This window comes from Orbicella franksi, chromosome 5 (genome assembly GCF_964199315.1).
Source record: "Orbicella franksi chromosome 5, jaOrbFran1.1, whole genome shotgun sequence".
Taxonomy (NCBI): Eukaryota; Metazoa; Cnidaria; class Anthozoa; order Scleractinia; family Merulinidae; genus Orbicella; species Orbicella franksi.
In genome coordinates this window covers 32,642,401-32,655,975 of record NC_138149.1, presented here as the reverse complement: position 1 = coordinate 32,655,975, position 13,575 = coordinate 32,642,401, and the positions used below count along the sequence as shown (strand labels likewise).

General features: G+C 40.8%; 1 protein-coding gene across 1 annotated transcript in view; it reads right to left on the bottom strand.

Moving 5' to 3' along the window:
• Nucleotides 1-416: 416 nt before the first annotated feature.
• The window catches only part of LOC145488310 (serine/threonine-protein kinase 11-interacting protein-like), a 26,317-nt gene continuing 13,158 nt past the window's right edge, over nt 417-13,575 (bottom strand). Inside the window, exons 17-34 of the mRNA XM_081467149.1 lie at nt 13,537-13,575; nt 12,566-12,715; nt 11,431-11,505; nt 10,238-10,590; nt 8,917-9,880; nt 7,998-8,095; nt 7,037-7,121; nt 6,524-6,617; nt 6,291-6,375; nt 5,734-5,776; nt 5,254-5,316; nt 4,942-5,031; nt 4,673-4,777; nt 4,369-4,477; nt 3,478-3,644; nt 2,743-2,793; nt 1,917-2,063; nt 417-1,606 (exon numbers count right to left, since the gene is read on the bottom strand). The exon at nt 13,537-13,575 is cut by the window's right edge and continues 89 nt beyond it. Of these exons, the coding sequence (XP_081323275.1) occupies nt 1,592-1,606; nt 1,917-2,063; nt 2,743-2,793; nt 3,478-3,644; nt 4,369-4,477; nt 4,673-4,777; nt 4,942-5,031; nt 5,254-5,316; nt 5,734-5,776; nt 6,291-6,375; nt 6,524-6,617; nt 7,037-7,121; nt 7,998-8,095; nt 8,917-9,880; nt 10,238-10,590; nt 11,431-11,505; nt 12,566-12,715; nt 13,537-13,575 (2,733 nt within the window). The 3' untranslated portion in view covers nt 417-1,591. The remainder of the gene's footprint in view (nt 1,607-1,916; nt 2,064-2,742; nt 2,794-3,477; nt 3,645-4,368; nt 4,478-4,672; nt 4,778-4,941; nt 5,032-5,253; nt 5,317-5,733; nt 5,777-6,290; nt 6,376-6,523; nt 6,618-7,036; nt 7,122-7,997; nt 8,096-8,916; nt 9,881-10,237; nt 10,591-11,430; nt 11,506-12,565; nt 12,716-13,536) is intronic.

The following is a 13,575-nucleotide window of genomic DNA, read 5'->3' as shown; positions in this document are numbered from 1 at the left end:
TTGGCCAGGGCTTTAATCTGCTTTTGAACACAGCTCCCATGATAAGGAGAGAAGATTTGCACCAGGAAGACCAGGAAACTAGGTTTCATTTCCTCCGCGAATAATTTCAATTTCGCCAAAATTACGGTGGATGTGGACGGCAGAAAAGACTATTTTCCGGTGCACGAATTCTCACTGTTAGTAATCTACAGGAGGGCTTCGAACCCTACGTTGCTGACAAACCCAAATGAATTTTAAAATTAATCAAAAGGGTCTCTTTATTTACGATCTAACATGGCTATTAGTAACAAAGCCATTATTCAAATGTTATCCATTCTGCCAACAAGTCCTTTAGTTACAAAGAGAATCGAAGTTTCTAGCTTTCTCTTACAACATTTTCAGTTTATCTCGATCACTAGCCATTTATGACTCAACTATAATTTTCAAACTCAGTTTATTCAATTTCTTCAATTTTTATACAAAAAAGAGTTTACAAATAGCATATATTAAATTAAATATAATTATCAACCGCGTGTTTTGTTTACTGTTGATAGAAATTCTTAAGAAGTAATTCTGGATTTATCTCCAAGGCCAGTCCGAAATGGCTCGAAATGGAAACATTAAAATGAAGTGGTTAAAAACGACAAGGAGCTTTGCACCACCCGTTCACGTGATACAAAATCAAGCATGCTGGGACACAAGTTAGACCCCGTCCACACTACGCCGAAGAAATTTGAAAACGCAGCTTTATTTCTACGGTTAGACCTACCGTCCACACTGATCCGTCACGAAAACGAAGCTTTTTTTTCAAACGCGCTTTTCAAACTGGAGGAATTTGAAAACGCCGGCTTTTTCGTTTTCGTGTCGAAGGAAAACATTTTGAAAACGGAGCTTTTCAAAAACGAAGGCGTCACGATAGTCATGTGATTTCCCTGACCGAGTTTTCCTCACAAATAAATCCAAAATGACCAGTAATTGTAGCGTTTTTAAATTCTCCCGATGTAGTGTGGACGGGAAACATTTGATGCGTTTTCAGAGTGAACCCTCCGTTTTCAAATCCCTCCAGCGTAGTGTGGACGGAGCATTACACAGTAGCACGTCTAAAACAAAGGAAAGTCGAGCAGTACGCACGCCTTTTTCAAGACTATAAAAACAGTCGAAGCTCAAGTGAGTGGTCACCCTTGGAACCAAGGGCCTTCTTGCACACTGTAACGAGAGGGTTCCGCTTTTGGGAATGATTTAGATCATGGATGTGTCCGCATAAGATGGGTATAAGATTTCTTCGGAGGTCGTTTTCACTGTGTGGGATTTTTCTTTTCCTGAAATACATAGCTAACACAGCCTCTATCGCAATGATTTACGATAATTTACAGAATTTCAAGACGAGTCGTTTGGTTTTTTCCTACAAATCGAGGCGGATCGTGATGACACGATGGGCGAACAGACAGACCTCTATGTTGGCTTCCTCGCGAGCACTCGCAGTGATTTTCTACTTTGTTCTATTGACAAAATCAAGCATGAGGTTGTTCAAGTGGAACATTTTTTCTGCCCAGCAGTTTTGGGAGTGTTCACTAGATGAGAGCTGGCTACCAGGCCATTCACACAACAAGTTTTACATTTTGTGATCCTGCGAGGAAAAAAAAAAAAAAAAAGAATATAAAAGCCTTAACAAACATATCCTAAAACGAATCATTGCTCTAAAGTAAAGTGATACACTTTTAGTGTTTGCTGTTACTGTAATTTTGGCATGGGGAAGGAAAACATAATTTGCTCCAAATTGGCTCAGGGTTTCTCTGGACCTCACGGACTGGCTAATGTTAGGTTTTCACCTAACAGCAAATAGCGTTGCATATGTTTCCCTGGCGTCCCATACATTTTTTTAAAGGCGGCACGAAGGAGTAAAATCATGAATTACAACACTTTCTCATGAGCCTTACCGTGATGGAAGGATAAAGATTCTTTTGTAACTCCACTCCAAATTGCGCCTCCCACGGCTCTTTGATCACTTTCACCAGGGAGGAGAGGGTAGTGACGGTTTCTGTCTTCAGTATCCACTGGCTCTCAGCGCTCTCCACTGGCGCGTCCTGAACATGAACAGAACAACATTCCATCAATATATTCATTCTCCTTACTGTCTTAAATACATCCTATAAAATTATCTTGAGAGAATTTGGTTCTACGTCAACTTATCGTTCTCTCTTATTCTTATAACCTGAATTCCTCCCACCCTCCCCTCTCAGTGTTCACTTCCAAGCAAAATAGCTAAAAGTACACTACTTGCAAAAAACTTCGGACGTAAAAATTTCGGATTTCGAACAAATTTCGGACAACAACTTCGGACACGTTGCTGAAACTGACAAAGCTAAAGTAAATATAGGTATCGAAAACATTAGTTAAACTGAACAACCTCTGTAAAATGATAGTTTTACTACAGCCTCAAGGTTTTCCGAATACACCGACGAGAAAAAACACAAATTCTATGAAGCCGTTACGTATGTCAGCAGTGTCTCGACAAGAGTTCGCTCCATAATGCACGGCATAAAGGAGACTAAGAGCTTTAAAGTTACTCCGAAGCTTTATACTGAGCTGTAAATATTTCGGACGCTTAAAGAATTCGAACAGTTTTATTTCGAACACCCTTTGTCCGAAATTGAAATCGTCCGAGATTTTTTGCACGTAATGTAATATCTCTGAGGGGAGGGGAAGGTGGAAGGGGTATCGTGTTGTCGCAGGTGGGTTTATTTAGCTCTGGTGAGGTCTCACCTCGTCTGATATACTGATCGCCATAAAACAAGGGTCATCTTCGTAGAAATCCTATAAAAACAACAAACGACAATTGTCAGTAAATCTTGCACAAATGACGAATATTTGTTTGAGTAATCAATTGGTGACTAGTAAAATAAGGAAATACTTTCACGCGGGTTTTGTCAGCATTCTTAATAAAAATGTTATTAGAATTTTGACAAAACGTTAGTGAAATTATTTCCTAATTTCACGAGTATACCATTTGATTACCTTTTAACACCTTGGGTGACAAATTACGCTTACTGTCCTGGGTTTTTGACTTGTTAATAGTATTGACAAATTTCACGCTTGACGTTGCCATGGCAATTTTGTAATTTCACATGTGAAATTATAAATCAACCCTGAAAGTTTTACGCCAAAATTGAAGAGTGATTTGTCATCCATGATATAAGTAATAAAATACATGTAGAAAATATGCTTCATTTTACGAAACCAGACGATGAGAACGAAATAACTATAGGCAGTACTGTAGTGAGTGCAGTTTGACAAGTTTGTCTTTATCGTAATCCTCGCCGGTGTTATTCATTCCCACCTCCCACGTGTTCTGTGAAGCCACTTGTAGTTACTAACGTTTTTCTTCATTTGAAAGTTTCTACAAAAGACCGCAAATGGGAACTTATATTGAACACGTTCAGGTGATTGAAAAAAAACAAAAAAAAAACAACCCTTTCACAAGCAAAGCGTGCAACATACCAAGCTTGTGACGTCAGTGATTTTGTGTCTTGCTAAGCGCACAAACGCAGGGCCCTTGGGATGCTGAGGCAGGTCAGTGTACCGAGGAATGGGCCACTGAGGGTTCTGTTGGACCAGGGCGATATGAGACCGCGATACGATCACGCTGACAGCATTCAAACTGGAATCTAAAGAGCACGAAGTTAGTGAATCAGTTAATAGTTACGTAACTGCGACAACTTGGCGATTAATTTTTAAGTAGATGGAAAAATGACTTTATCCTAAAACAGTTTCACTGTTACCCGAAAAGTAACCCATCTGAGATATTGTCTGGGTGTATCACCAAATTCAACAAGATCAAAAGAAACGCAGGGTAACTTAATTATTGCAATGGGCAAGTTTCTCCTCAAACATTTACGCGACAAGACTCAAATGATAGTTGTCTGTTCCAGATCTTCGGTTGATTGGTCGTAACGAGAAAAACGGCAAGAGAGAACGTCTGTGGTCATAAGTTTTTAGCGTGTGAGCAGGATCTCTAGTCCAGGATGGGGCGAAGAGCGGTCGGAAAGAAAGAGGGTAGAAGAGACAGGAGGAGGGAAAGAGGGGGAACCCCCGCACAGTTTCCCCCATCGGCCACTTCATTCTCAGCTAGTTCCTTCTCGGCTCTTCCAGCCGCGGTCAGACCCTTCCAACCGGCGCCTAACAGGCTGATTTGTCTTTCGCTTTCGATTCTCGCAGTAAAAGCCCGCCCCCGTTTTTTCTCTCGTCTTGTCTCGTCACTAGCTTCTCCTAAATACCGTTTGCAGTAAACAGGCACTCAATGAATCCACAAAAAAGCGACAATTACGGAGAAAAGGTAAATTGTTTCGTGTTTCGGGTCTGACAACACACCACAAGACACAGGTCACTTACGAGGTTTTTCAGTATTTGAGCAGCGATGAGCCATTACAAACAACACAATACTTGTGTCCATATCTGGTACACTGTCCCCTGCTAATAAATCGTCTCCTAACTCGCCTCTCTGTGAGCAAAAGGAATAACGTTATATATCAGCATTAACTAATCAGGATCGACTACTGACTGATACAATTGATCACTAAAAAATACTTCACTTTATGAAGTAAATAACTTGACTAGGATATTTTGGAATAGTACAAAGGATGTTGGAGAAGATATGAAAAATATATCCCGGTCTGAACTGCTGACATGTATTTACCTCGGTGTTAAACCTGTAATACTGATCTTTATCTTCAAACTGCTGTTCTTTTGATACGTGTTCCAGAGCTCCCACGTACAGAAGTCTCTGACCAATATCTACTGCCTAAAAAATCAACGATTTATTGCATCAGCGAAAACACAAGCAAGCAAGCGTAAGAGACAACAAATGAATCAATCAGTCCGTCCGTCCGTCCGAGCGTGCGTGCGTGCGTACATGCGTGCGTCCGTCAGTCAGTCAATCAAATTTACATAGTTAAAAAAAGTTACCTCATCTCTTGTTTCAACCTCTTTTACTTGTACCAACCAGTCCACAAATTCTCTGCCCACGAAGCAGCTGGAATAGCTTCTTAACAGACTCTGCAGTAAACAAAGGAGAAGTAAGAATGAGAACAAAAAAACGAAGGAAGGGACGAAGGAACGGAGGTAGCAAGGCACAAGCCAGGAGGTCAAGAAGCCACGAAGGAACAAAAGGACGAAGGAACGAAGACACGAAGAAACGAAGGAACGAAGACATGAAGTAACAAGAGAACGAGAAAACGAACAACATGACAGCTAGTCTGTTACTGAACACTTACTAACCTTACGATCTTTAATGATTGGAGGATCAGTGAAATACATGACTTGCTGATGAAGACGCTCACCCTGAAGCAGACAAATTATGTGATAAAATCAAATACAAGATATGTTACCACGACTCTCAGGGCTCTCAACGAACCGACCACAACACCAGTCACTGGTATGTGGCCTGTTCTGATCACCAATTAACAATGTACCTATATTGATTGAATGGCTAGCTCCACGAGCGGGCAAGAAGAACCATATCGTGTGTTGTGATTAGCTACCAGGGCGGGCAAGATGGAGCCATCTTCCCCGCTCGGGTTTACTCCCTATACCCTGCAAGAAAATAGAGTTCTTTTTCCATACAATAAATTATTTATTGGCCAAGCTTGTTCGGTCAAAATGACTGGATATTGGTCAATAACCCATATATACAGATTAGGCTGTCGATAGTTGCGACTGTGCGTTTAAAAAGTACTGAAAAAAAAAATCGTTACTTACCATAGCAATTGGATCTTCCACTTTCATTCCAAACACTTGAGACCTAAAATAAATGTGATCATTTTTTATTGTTGATAAAAGGCGTGGAGATGTGAGATATTGCATTGTACGATAAAATACTACAATAAAAGGCGCAGTCAAGGTCAGAAACAGAGCTGAAATAAACCGATCAGATCTGAATGACAAAAGCATACTGTAACCGGCAAGCACGACTAAAAATGTTACAACTGGAGGAGAAAATAACAAAATAATTATAACAACTTTATTTAACACTGTTGTGCTAATTGGGAATACTCCAAATAAATAAACAAATATTGCAAATAGAATATAAATTATTAAGAATCCCAACTGGTAGGAGGCTGACCAGTTGGCTATTTACACAACGCGGTGGAGGAGTTGAACTCGGGACTAACAAGAACAAATCCAGATAGCGGAAGGAAGGAGGATTTGAACCAGGGACCTCCAGATTTCAAATCTAGCGCCCTAACCCAATAGGCCACGCCGCCTCCACGAACATGGAACCACGTGTTTAACCGACATAGACTGCCTTAGCTTACCTGATATGCTGCAGTGTTTGTGGATGAGGCGGCATTACCACAACCGGTCTAGACCCAGCTTTACTCTGCGCTTGTTGGACGATATCTGCACGGATCAAAGAAACGAGAAATGAGCGAAAAACATGACAGTGCAATGAAGGCATATCCAGCTCTGTAGGGCACACTACGGTGAAGAGCAGAGATAAAAAAGAGAAAAAATATGACTGAGGGAAGAGAAAATGAGGATTACTTACCTATAAAAAAGCTGAGAAATTCTTCGCAGCGATCTTTTTCACGGACAAGAAAATCGTAACATCCACCACGAGTTGAGAATTCAAGACGAAAACTCTACATGGGAAAATGGAGGAAGTTATCTGTTGTCAGTAAAGTGGCCCACACGGGTTGCTGAAGCTTGAGGAGACAAGGAGCAATGCTACAACCACTGGGAGTGGTCTAACACAAGTTATTGTTCAGACTTTTCTCACGTGTCCCTAACAATACGTCAATACTCATTCATACACCTGGGGGAGAGAGTGGGGGGAAGACACGGTGAGAAGGAAGTTCCTTGTCCGAAAACGCAACACAGTGATCCCAAACAAGGCTAAAACCAGGTCACTCGACCCAGATTCCGGTGTGTGCTAACCATTAGGCTTCCATTTTGCACGAAACTCGCGACAAGAACAATAGAAGTCACGCAAGTATTCACTGTAATACAAAGACGGTCACGTAAGTCTTGATTGTAACACAAACACAATACGTTTGCTCACCTGGCTACCCAGTCCAGAGTCAATAAACTGCAACTCAGTTAAAGGATGAGACACTAATGGTGCCAGACATTCATCAGGCGTTCCACTACAAAACAACACACACAGAAACTTAATGACAACACTGTGGGAGGCAGTGGTACAACAGTTGACTACTAAGATTGCCTGAACGCTAAAAATGACCGCGCAAGAGCTTACTGAATAAAACACCCCGCGCCACTGTTTTTTTCCGCTTGGGCCATCCCCTTTTTTTTCTCTGTTTAGCGTCGTCTGACCGACCCAGATTTTCGCGTTTTCAGAAAAAAAAAAAAAAGTTACACAGAAGGCGATGATGGCAATGACACATTATTTCAAACAATTGTCACTTCAATCTGAAACATAAGCAATTTTTTGCCTTACAGATTTTTAGTTTTTCCCTGTTCTCGTTTGATTTTCACAACGACGTCAACTTTTTCCTTCCTCCATTGCCGCGATGTTGACTTTATAACCACACCCTGTTGTTTCCAGGCTCCACGGATATTATGCTGAGGTACCGGGCCTCCTAGCTCCAGACTCCTTTTCCAATTTTATTTTTGTTTGTTTTTTTTCCTTTTCCGACCGACCGACCCAAAATCACAAAACGCATTCGACAATAAACGAAAAAAAAAGGGGGGGGGGGGATGGCCTTGTGGGTATAAACAACTTGTGTGGTTTAGTGGTACATTATTGGAGCCTAGTTTAAAAATGAAAGCATGCTGCTGTAGGTCAGTCTTTTCTCTTAAGTTCCGACATGTGTTTATCGGCGATCGCGAACGCAAAAGGGAGGTGTCTCGTTCCAATCCCTTTTAGGTTAAAGCGTCTCGCTTCATAATCTCTGGCGAAAAAAAAACAGTAAATCAAATACCCTATCATGGAGCCGAGAAATTAAAAAACAGATTTGAAGCTGGGGCAAGTTTCTTAACCCCGACCGTAAATTATAACTTACCTTCCTCTGAGAGAAAATTTACAGATATAGAACATGATGTTGGAGACGATCATTAGACATGGAGTTTCTTCTGTGCTGCCATAAACGACAACTGGAGCCTAAAAAAATACCAACAACAACCAGTGTAAGTTAAAAACGTCATAACTGAATCACTACAGTACAAGGAACAACTGTCTGTCTCATCATAGAGCAGTGTTATAGGCCATATCCGTGTTACATTTGGCCTCTGTGTCAAAACGAGGCTACATGCGAAACCATTCATATGAAGTTCATTTTCATACAAATCAAACTCATTTTCATATGAAATGTTTTCCACGAGGACTCGTTTTGAAACCGAGGCACAAGGTAACCCGAAAATGGCCTATTGAATGCTTTGATTCTCTTTATCCTAAGCCTACAAACATTTCTGCAGAGAAAACGAAAACATATCGGCTTTTTTGACTAATTAGGGACAGAATCAAAATCACTAGCGCGGTTGGCGACTTGGTTTTCGAGCGTTTTTTCCTTGCGCTTACCATGCTTACTGCGTAGCTCGGGTTCTATGTTTTCCCGCGCTTGGCGCCGGTTACATACTTTCCCGCGCTTGGCAGCTGTTGCATGTACGTGGTTTTTCTTCAAGTTTTGATTGGTTGATAAGATTATTTGCGTTAGTTGTGACTATCCTTATTCATCTGGGCCCTTAGCAATACACCTAGTACGTTACGCTACTGTTACTACTACAGGTAGTAATAAGATGACAAAAAACTTTGTTTCAACAAAATCTGCCTCAGGATCATTTCTGCGATCTCTGAGACTGACACAGACTTCACGGGCTCAGCATGACAGGCAACCTACATTGTTTGAAAATCTACTGAGCAATTTCCACTGAGGTAATCGTGTAACAAACTAGAACACAGCACATTTCACATAAACATCTCACCTTCAACAAGCAACGAAACTCCTCGATGCTTCCCCACCGAAACAACGACACCTCAAAATATAACTTTAACTTGTGATCACAGCTTCTAAACTCATCCGCGGACAAGCGAAAGCTCAGAGCGACCTTCGGTTCCATCAGACTTGGAGTTGACGCCCGTGAGCTTGACCTAGAGCTGCTCCGCGACTCCTGAGAGCTGTCGCTGAGACTGTTCCCTGGCGTGATTCTGCTGCCTAACCGGTTTATCAAGTTGTTTAAAAACATCTTTGGAGTCGGAGATCTTTGCAAACTCGACGACAACTTGACTTGCTGCGAAGAGTTTTCCGACGATTTAGGCGTTCCTTTGTCCGTTTTCGCATTTTGACTGGTTTTTCTTTGCCCAGAAGAAGAGCTTCCATTTTGTAGCTTCTCTGAACGTTTCGTTGCCGAAGCCTTTGGCGAGTCTTTTAATGCTACATTCATGCTAAAGGCGGGGAGAGACTTACTCAAAAGCTCAGCATATTGGCCAGAACAACTTAACTCGCTCTCAGGTGGTGTTGATTGACCACTGTCAATCACTTTCTGAGTAGGTTTATTTATATTTGAAGACGCGCCTATTGAAGTTTGAAAGTCCTCGCTGTGTTTCTCAGATGGCGTGGAGGAAGAATATTGTGTTTGTGGTGCTCGATACAATTGAGAAGACTGTTTCAAAGAATTGCTCAGTGCACTTGTCCTCACCTGAGGAGAATTTCTGTTTCTAGTCACAAATTTTCCACTTCTGCTGTTCACTTTGTACTTTCCAGAGTCCTTGACTTCGAGTTTTTTCTGAACCTTTTCTTTTTCCGCGGGAGATAAATCTTTGCCATTTTCATTTAAAACTTTGCCCGAAGTGTTGGAGCATAAGTCGGGTACCTTTGCAGGCCGATCCAATGTTTCTTTTGGAATAACATCAGGATTTTTCTCCGTTTTAGTCTCAGTTTCAGCTTCCCTGTAATAAAATAAACCAACACAATTCAAATGCTTGGAAAGATCGACCTTGAAGTGAAGGATTGAGGTACCTGCTTAAGCTACTGTACCATAAAAATGTCTGATTAAGTCGTTAATAATTAAGTTCCCCCCAAAAAACTGTTGAATTTCTGTTTAACATAAGTACAGAAAAAGCATTGATTAAGCTCCCGACATTTAAATCTTTCTTGTAATACGGCCCCCTTCCCATGACCTAACGTAAAAAGCCCCAGGGTTTTAAATCATGAAATCATTTGTATCTCCCCGATTCGTGTGTTCTTGAATACCATATGGTAAATACAGACAAAACTTAGTGATTGTCAAGGAAGGTAAAACGTACTGTTTGTCGTTCGCAGGCAAAATGTTCTTGTTAGAGAGATCCACACTGTCTGTCTTCTGTGATTCTTGCGTTTGATCGACAGCTTCTAAATATGATGACGATGACGATGACGTTGATAGCTGAACAAGAGCAGTAACAGACATGTCGCCATTTAGTGTTTTTATAGAGCTGGTATTCAGTTTAGCAGCTCCAACATGTTCTCCTACAAAGCGACCCACAAGACCAACAGCGAAAACCGGTTTGTCCTGTTTACCCGGTGACGACACCAGCACAGTCATGGAGCTACCGCAATCAGGACAGAGTAGTTCGTCTGAATTGACTGGCTTGGTGAACTCTGTCGAACACTTCAGACACTGAAATTTGTAAAGAAAGAAGAAATGGTCGGGATATTAATATTTATCCGCAGATTGGAATATGGTTACCACACTAGCGACATTTTTTAAATAGCTAATTCAAAACAAGCAAGCAAACAAGGCTACGGGCACGTAGAGGACTGTGTTTGAGCCCGGGCAATACAAGGGGCACTTTAGGATCCGACGACGGGAACGTCGAGAATAACGTGGACTAAAAAAAGAACTTATATTTTACCTACGAATCTTGCGGTACTCTAAAGTCATTTACATTATTTCTCACTGTCAAAACTATCAAGAAACCGAATCTGGGACACAGCGATAAATTTGAAATAGAAATTTAAATATTAGCAATCGTGGTCCACGTTCTCTGAACAATGCTGAGTTTGGTCATTTTTTACGTTGTTGTTTTGCAGAGTACGCCAAAGAAATGTACCAGGAATTATAACGCACGTGCACAGCCGTTGTTCTGCATTCCCGTTGCCATCGTGGTTTTCTTAAACTCCTTATTTTCAGCTTTCAGTTCATGCGTATATGAGTATGAGTTCATGAGTATATCTGGTTTGTGACCCATTTATAACACACAAACATGTGGCATGCACGGAATTTGAGGAGCTTTTTACAATAGAGAGCGAACTGTATAAACCCAGTGTAAAGAACCGGCTATCATGCAGGTGATAACAAAGTAACGTGATTTTCGGCACACTGATAGTGCTTCTTATATCATGGTTGAGCTGTTCTTATTTTTTCTCCACGAAAAAAAGGACAATTATCAGGCTTGACTTCTCAACTGTCCAGTGAACAAGTTAATCTCCAGCGATAAACGACAAGCATTATTCTCACCTGCAGACGTTCCATGGCAACTTCCTGGATTTGTTCATTTGCTGTCGCAAATGGCTTCAAGCATTCTACAAGTTGCTGCAGGAGCAAAACAAAAGTCAGGTCTAAATGACTGTTAGTCCTGTTAGTTTAAGAGAGAACCTTGAAAAGTTTCATAACCGTATAATTTCAACTAGACTATGGCTCATGTTTTCCTCTTCACTTCTTTTGTGCCCTAGCCACTTCCTTGCTTTTAAGTTTCAGTATTCGTTGACTATTAAATTCTTGTTCGGCAATTTTATGTGCCTTATAGTGAAAATAAAATGAACTTAACCTCAACGCTGAATAATAGGAGCTTCGTCACGGTTTGCGTGTCTTGAAAAGTTTAGCTTAAATCTTTCAAGTTCGTCGTTTGTAATCTGTGTTAATCTTCTCCATCCTTAACCATCCTTGTTCCTTTATGGTTTGCTATTATCTCTTTGGTGTTTTTCAATTTAAAGGTGATTTTGTATAAAAAATAACTCAAAATACCGTGACTGGGCTTGTTGAAGAAAACTTCTCAAACTCATTAACAACTCGTCAAGTTAAGACAAAGAAAATCACAACCGTGAAGGAAGTTTAGATACCCGGTCTTACAATGTAATTAGCATCGATTTTGACGATTTTACTTCTCCGTTTACTCCTTAGTTTTTGTTTCGATTGAGAAGATGTATCAAACATTCGAGACAGTGTTTCATCGGCTATCCAAACAACTCGAATTTCGTCAAAAATACTCCGCTGCGCGTCGTATTTTCAACTCTCTTCTCGGTGTTTGGATATCCCGATGAAACACAGTCTCTCGTGTTTGATACATTACTTCTCAAACTCATTAATAACTCGCCAAGTTAAGACAAAGAAAATCACAACCGTGAAGGAAGTTTAGATACCCGGTCTTACAATGTAATTAGCATCGATTTTGACGATTTTACTTCTCCGTTTACTCCTTAGTTTTTGTTTCGATTGAGAAGATGTATCAAACATTCGAGACAGTGTTTCATCGGCTATCCAAACAACTCGAATTTCGTCAAAAATACTCGCTGCGCGTTGTATTTTCAACTCTCTTCTCGGTGTTTGGATATCCCGACGAAACACTGTCTCTCGTGTTTGATACATTACTTACCACAGCAGCTTCATGATCTTCCATGACATAGTCCCGACTTTGTCTCTCCCGGCTGATGTAATCAAACCTCAGATGTGTAACAGGGTGATTATCAGCAGTCCAGCCTGTATTAACATCCCTCAGACAACTTGTTTCCAGCTGGGAAATTACCTGAAAATAGCAATGCCGCGGGGGAAGAACTTTTACGCTGTACAGTGGTAACTCAGATATCTCATAACTAATATTCATGATAATTAAACATAAAAAAGGTCTATTCAATGGTTCGAAAGACACACAGAAAAAAAAACATATCACTCACGCTTTGCTTCAAATTTTTTTTGTGAGAGAGGAGGGCAAATTCCCTCAGGACGTCAACCTTCTGTCTGTCGCATTCAAAATAAGGGAGTTTAAGTAACGCAGAGGGCAATGTCGGTTAAAAAATGAATTTATATTTTACCCACGAATCTCGCGATACTCTAAAGCCATTTACTTTGTTTCTCTTTGTCAAAGCTATCTCGAAACTGGATAACTTTACACAGCGTAAAATTAGAAATGTAAATTTCAAAAATTATCCGTCGTGGTTCACTTTCTCCATGCAACGCAGAATTTGGTCATTTCACGTTGTTGTTTTTTAGAGGACGGCAAAGAAATGTACCAAGAATTATAACGCACGTGCACAGCCATTGTTCTGCTCATTAAACCTTTTGTTTACCGACGTTCCCGTACTGGTTCCGTTGCCGTCTTAGTTTACTTAAGCTCCCTAGAAGTAGTTTTCCCATCTCCGCTCGCTGCGTATCACGCTTTAGCGGATTCAACGCTCCTCGCGAGAAAATAAAACCTCCGTCACCGAGGGTAGTCTTTCTAGCGCTTTGACGTTGCCAAGAAACAAGGTTTTGCAAATCCGCCCAATACAATTCAGGTACCTCTGCTTAGAAGAGTACATTGATCAACCTTTGTTTTCTGTAGATTGGTTGTGTATTCTCATCTCCTACCTTTCCAGTAAAGTTCTTCTCTATTATCAAATCATCCGT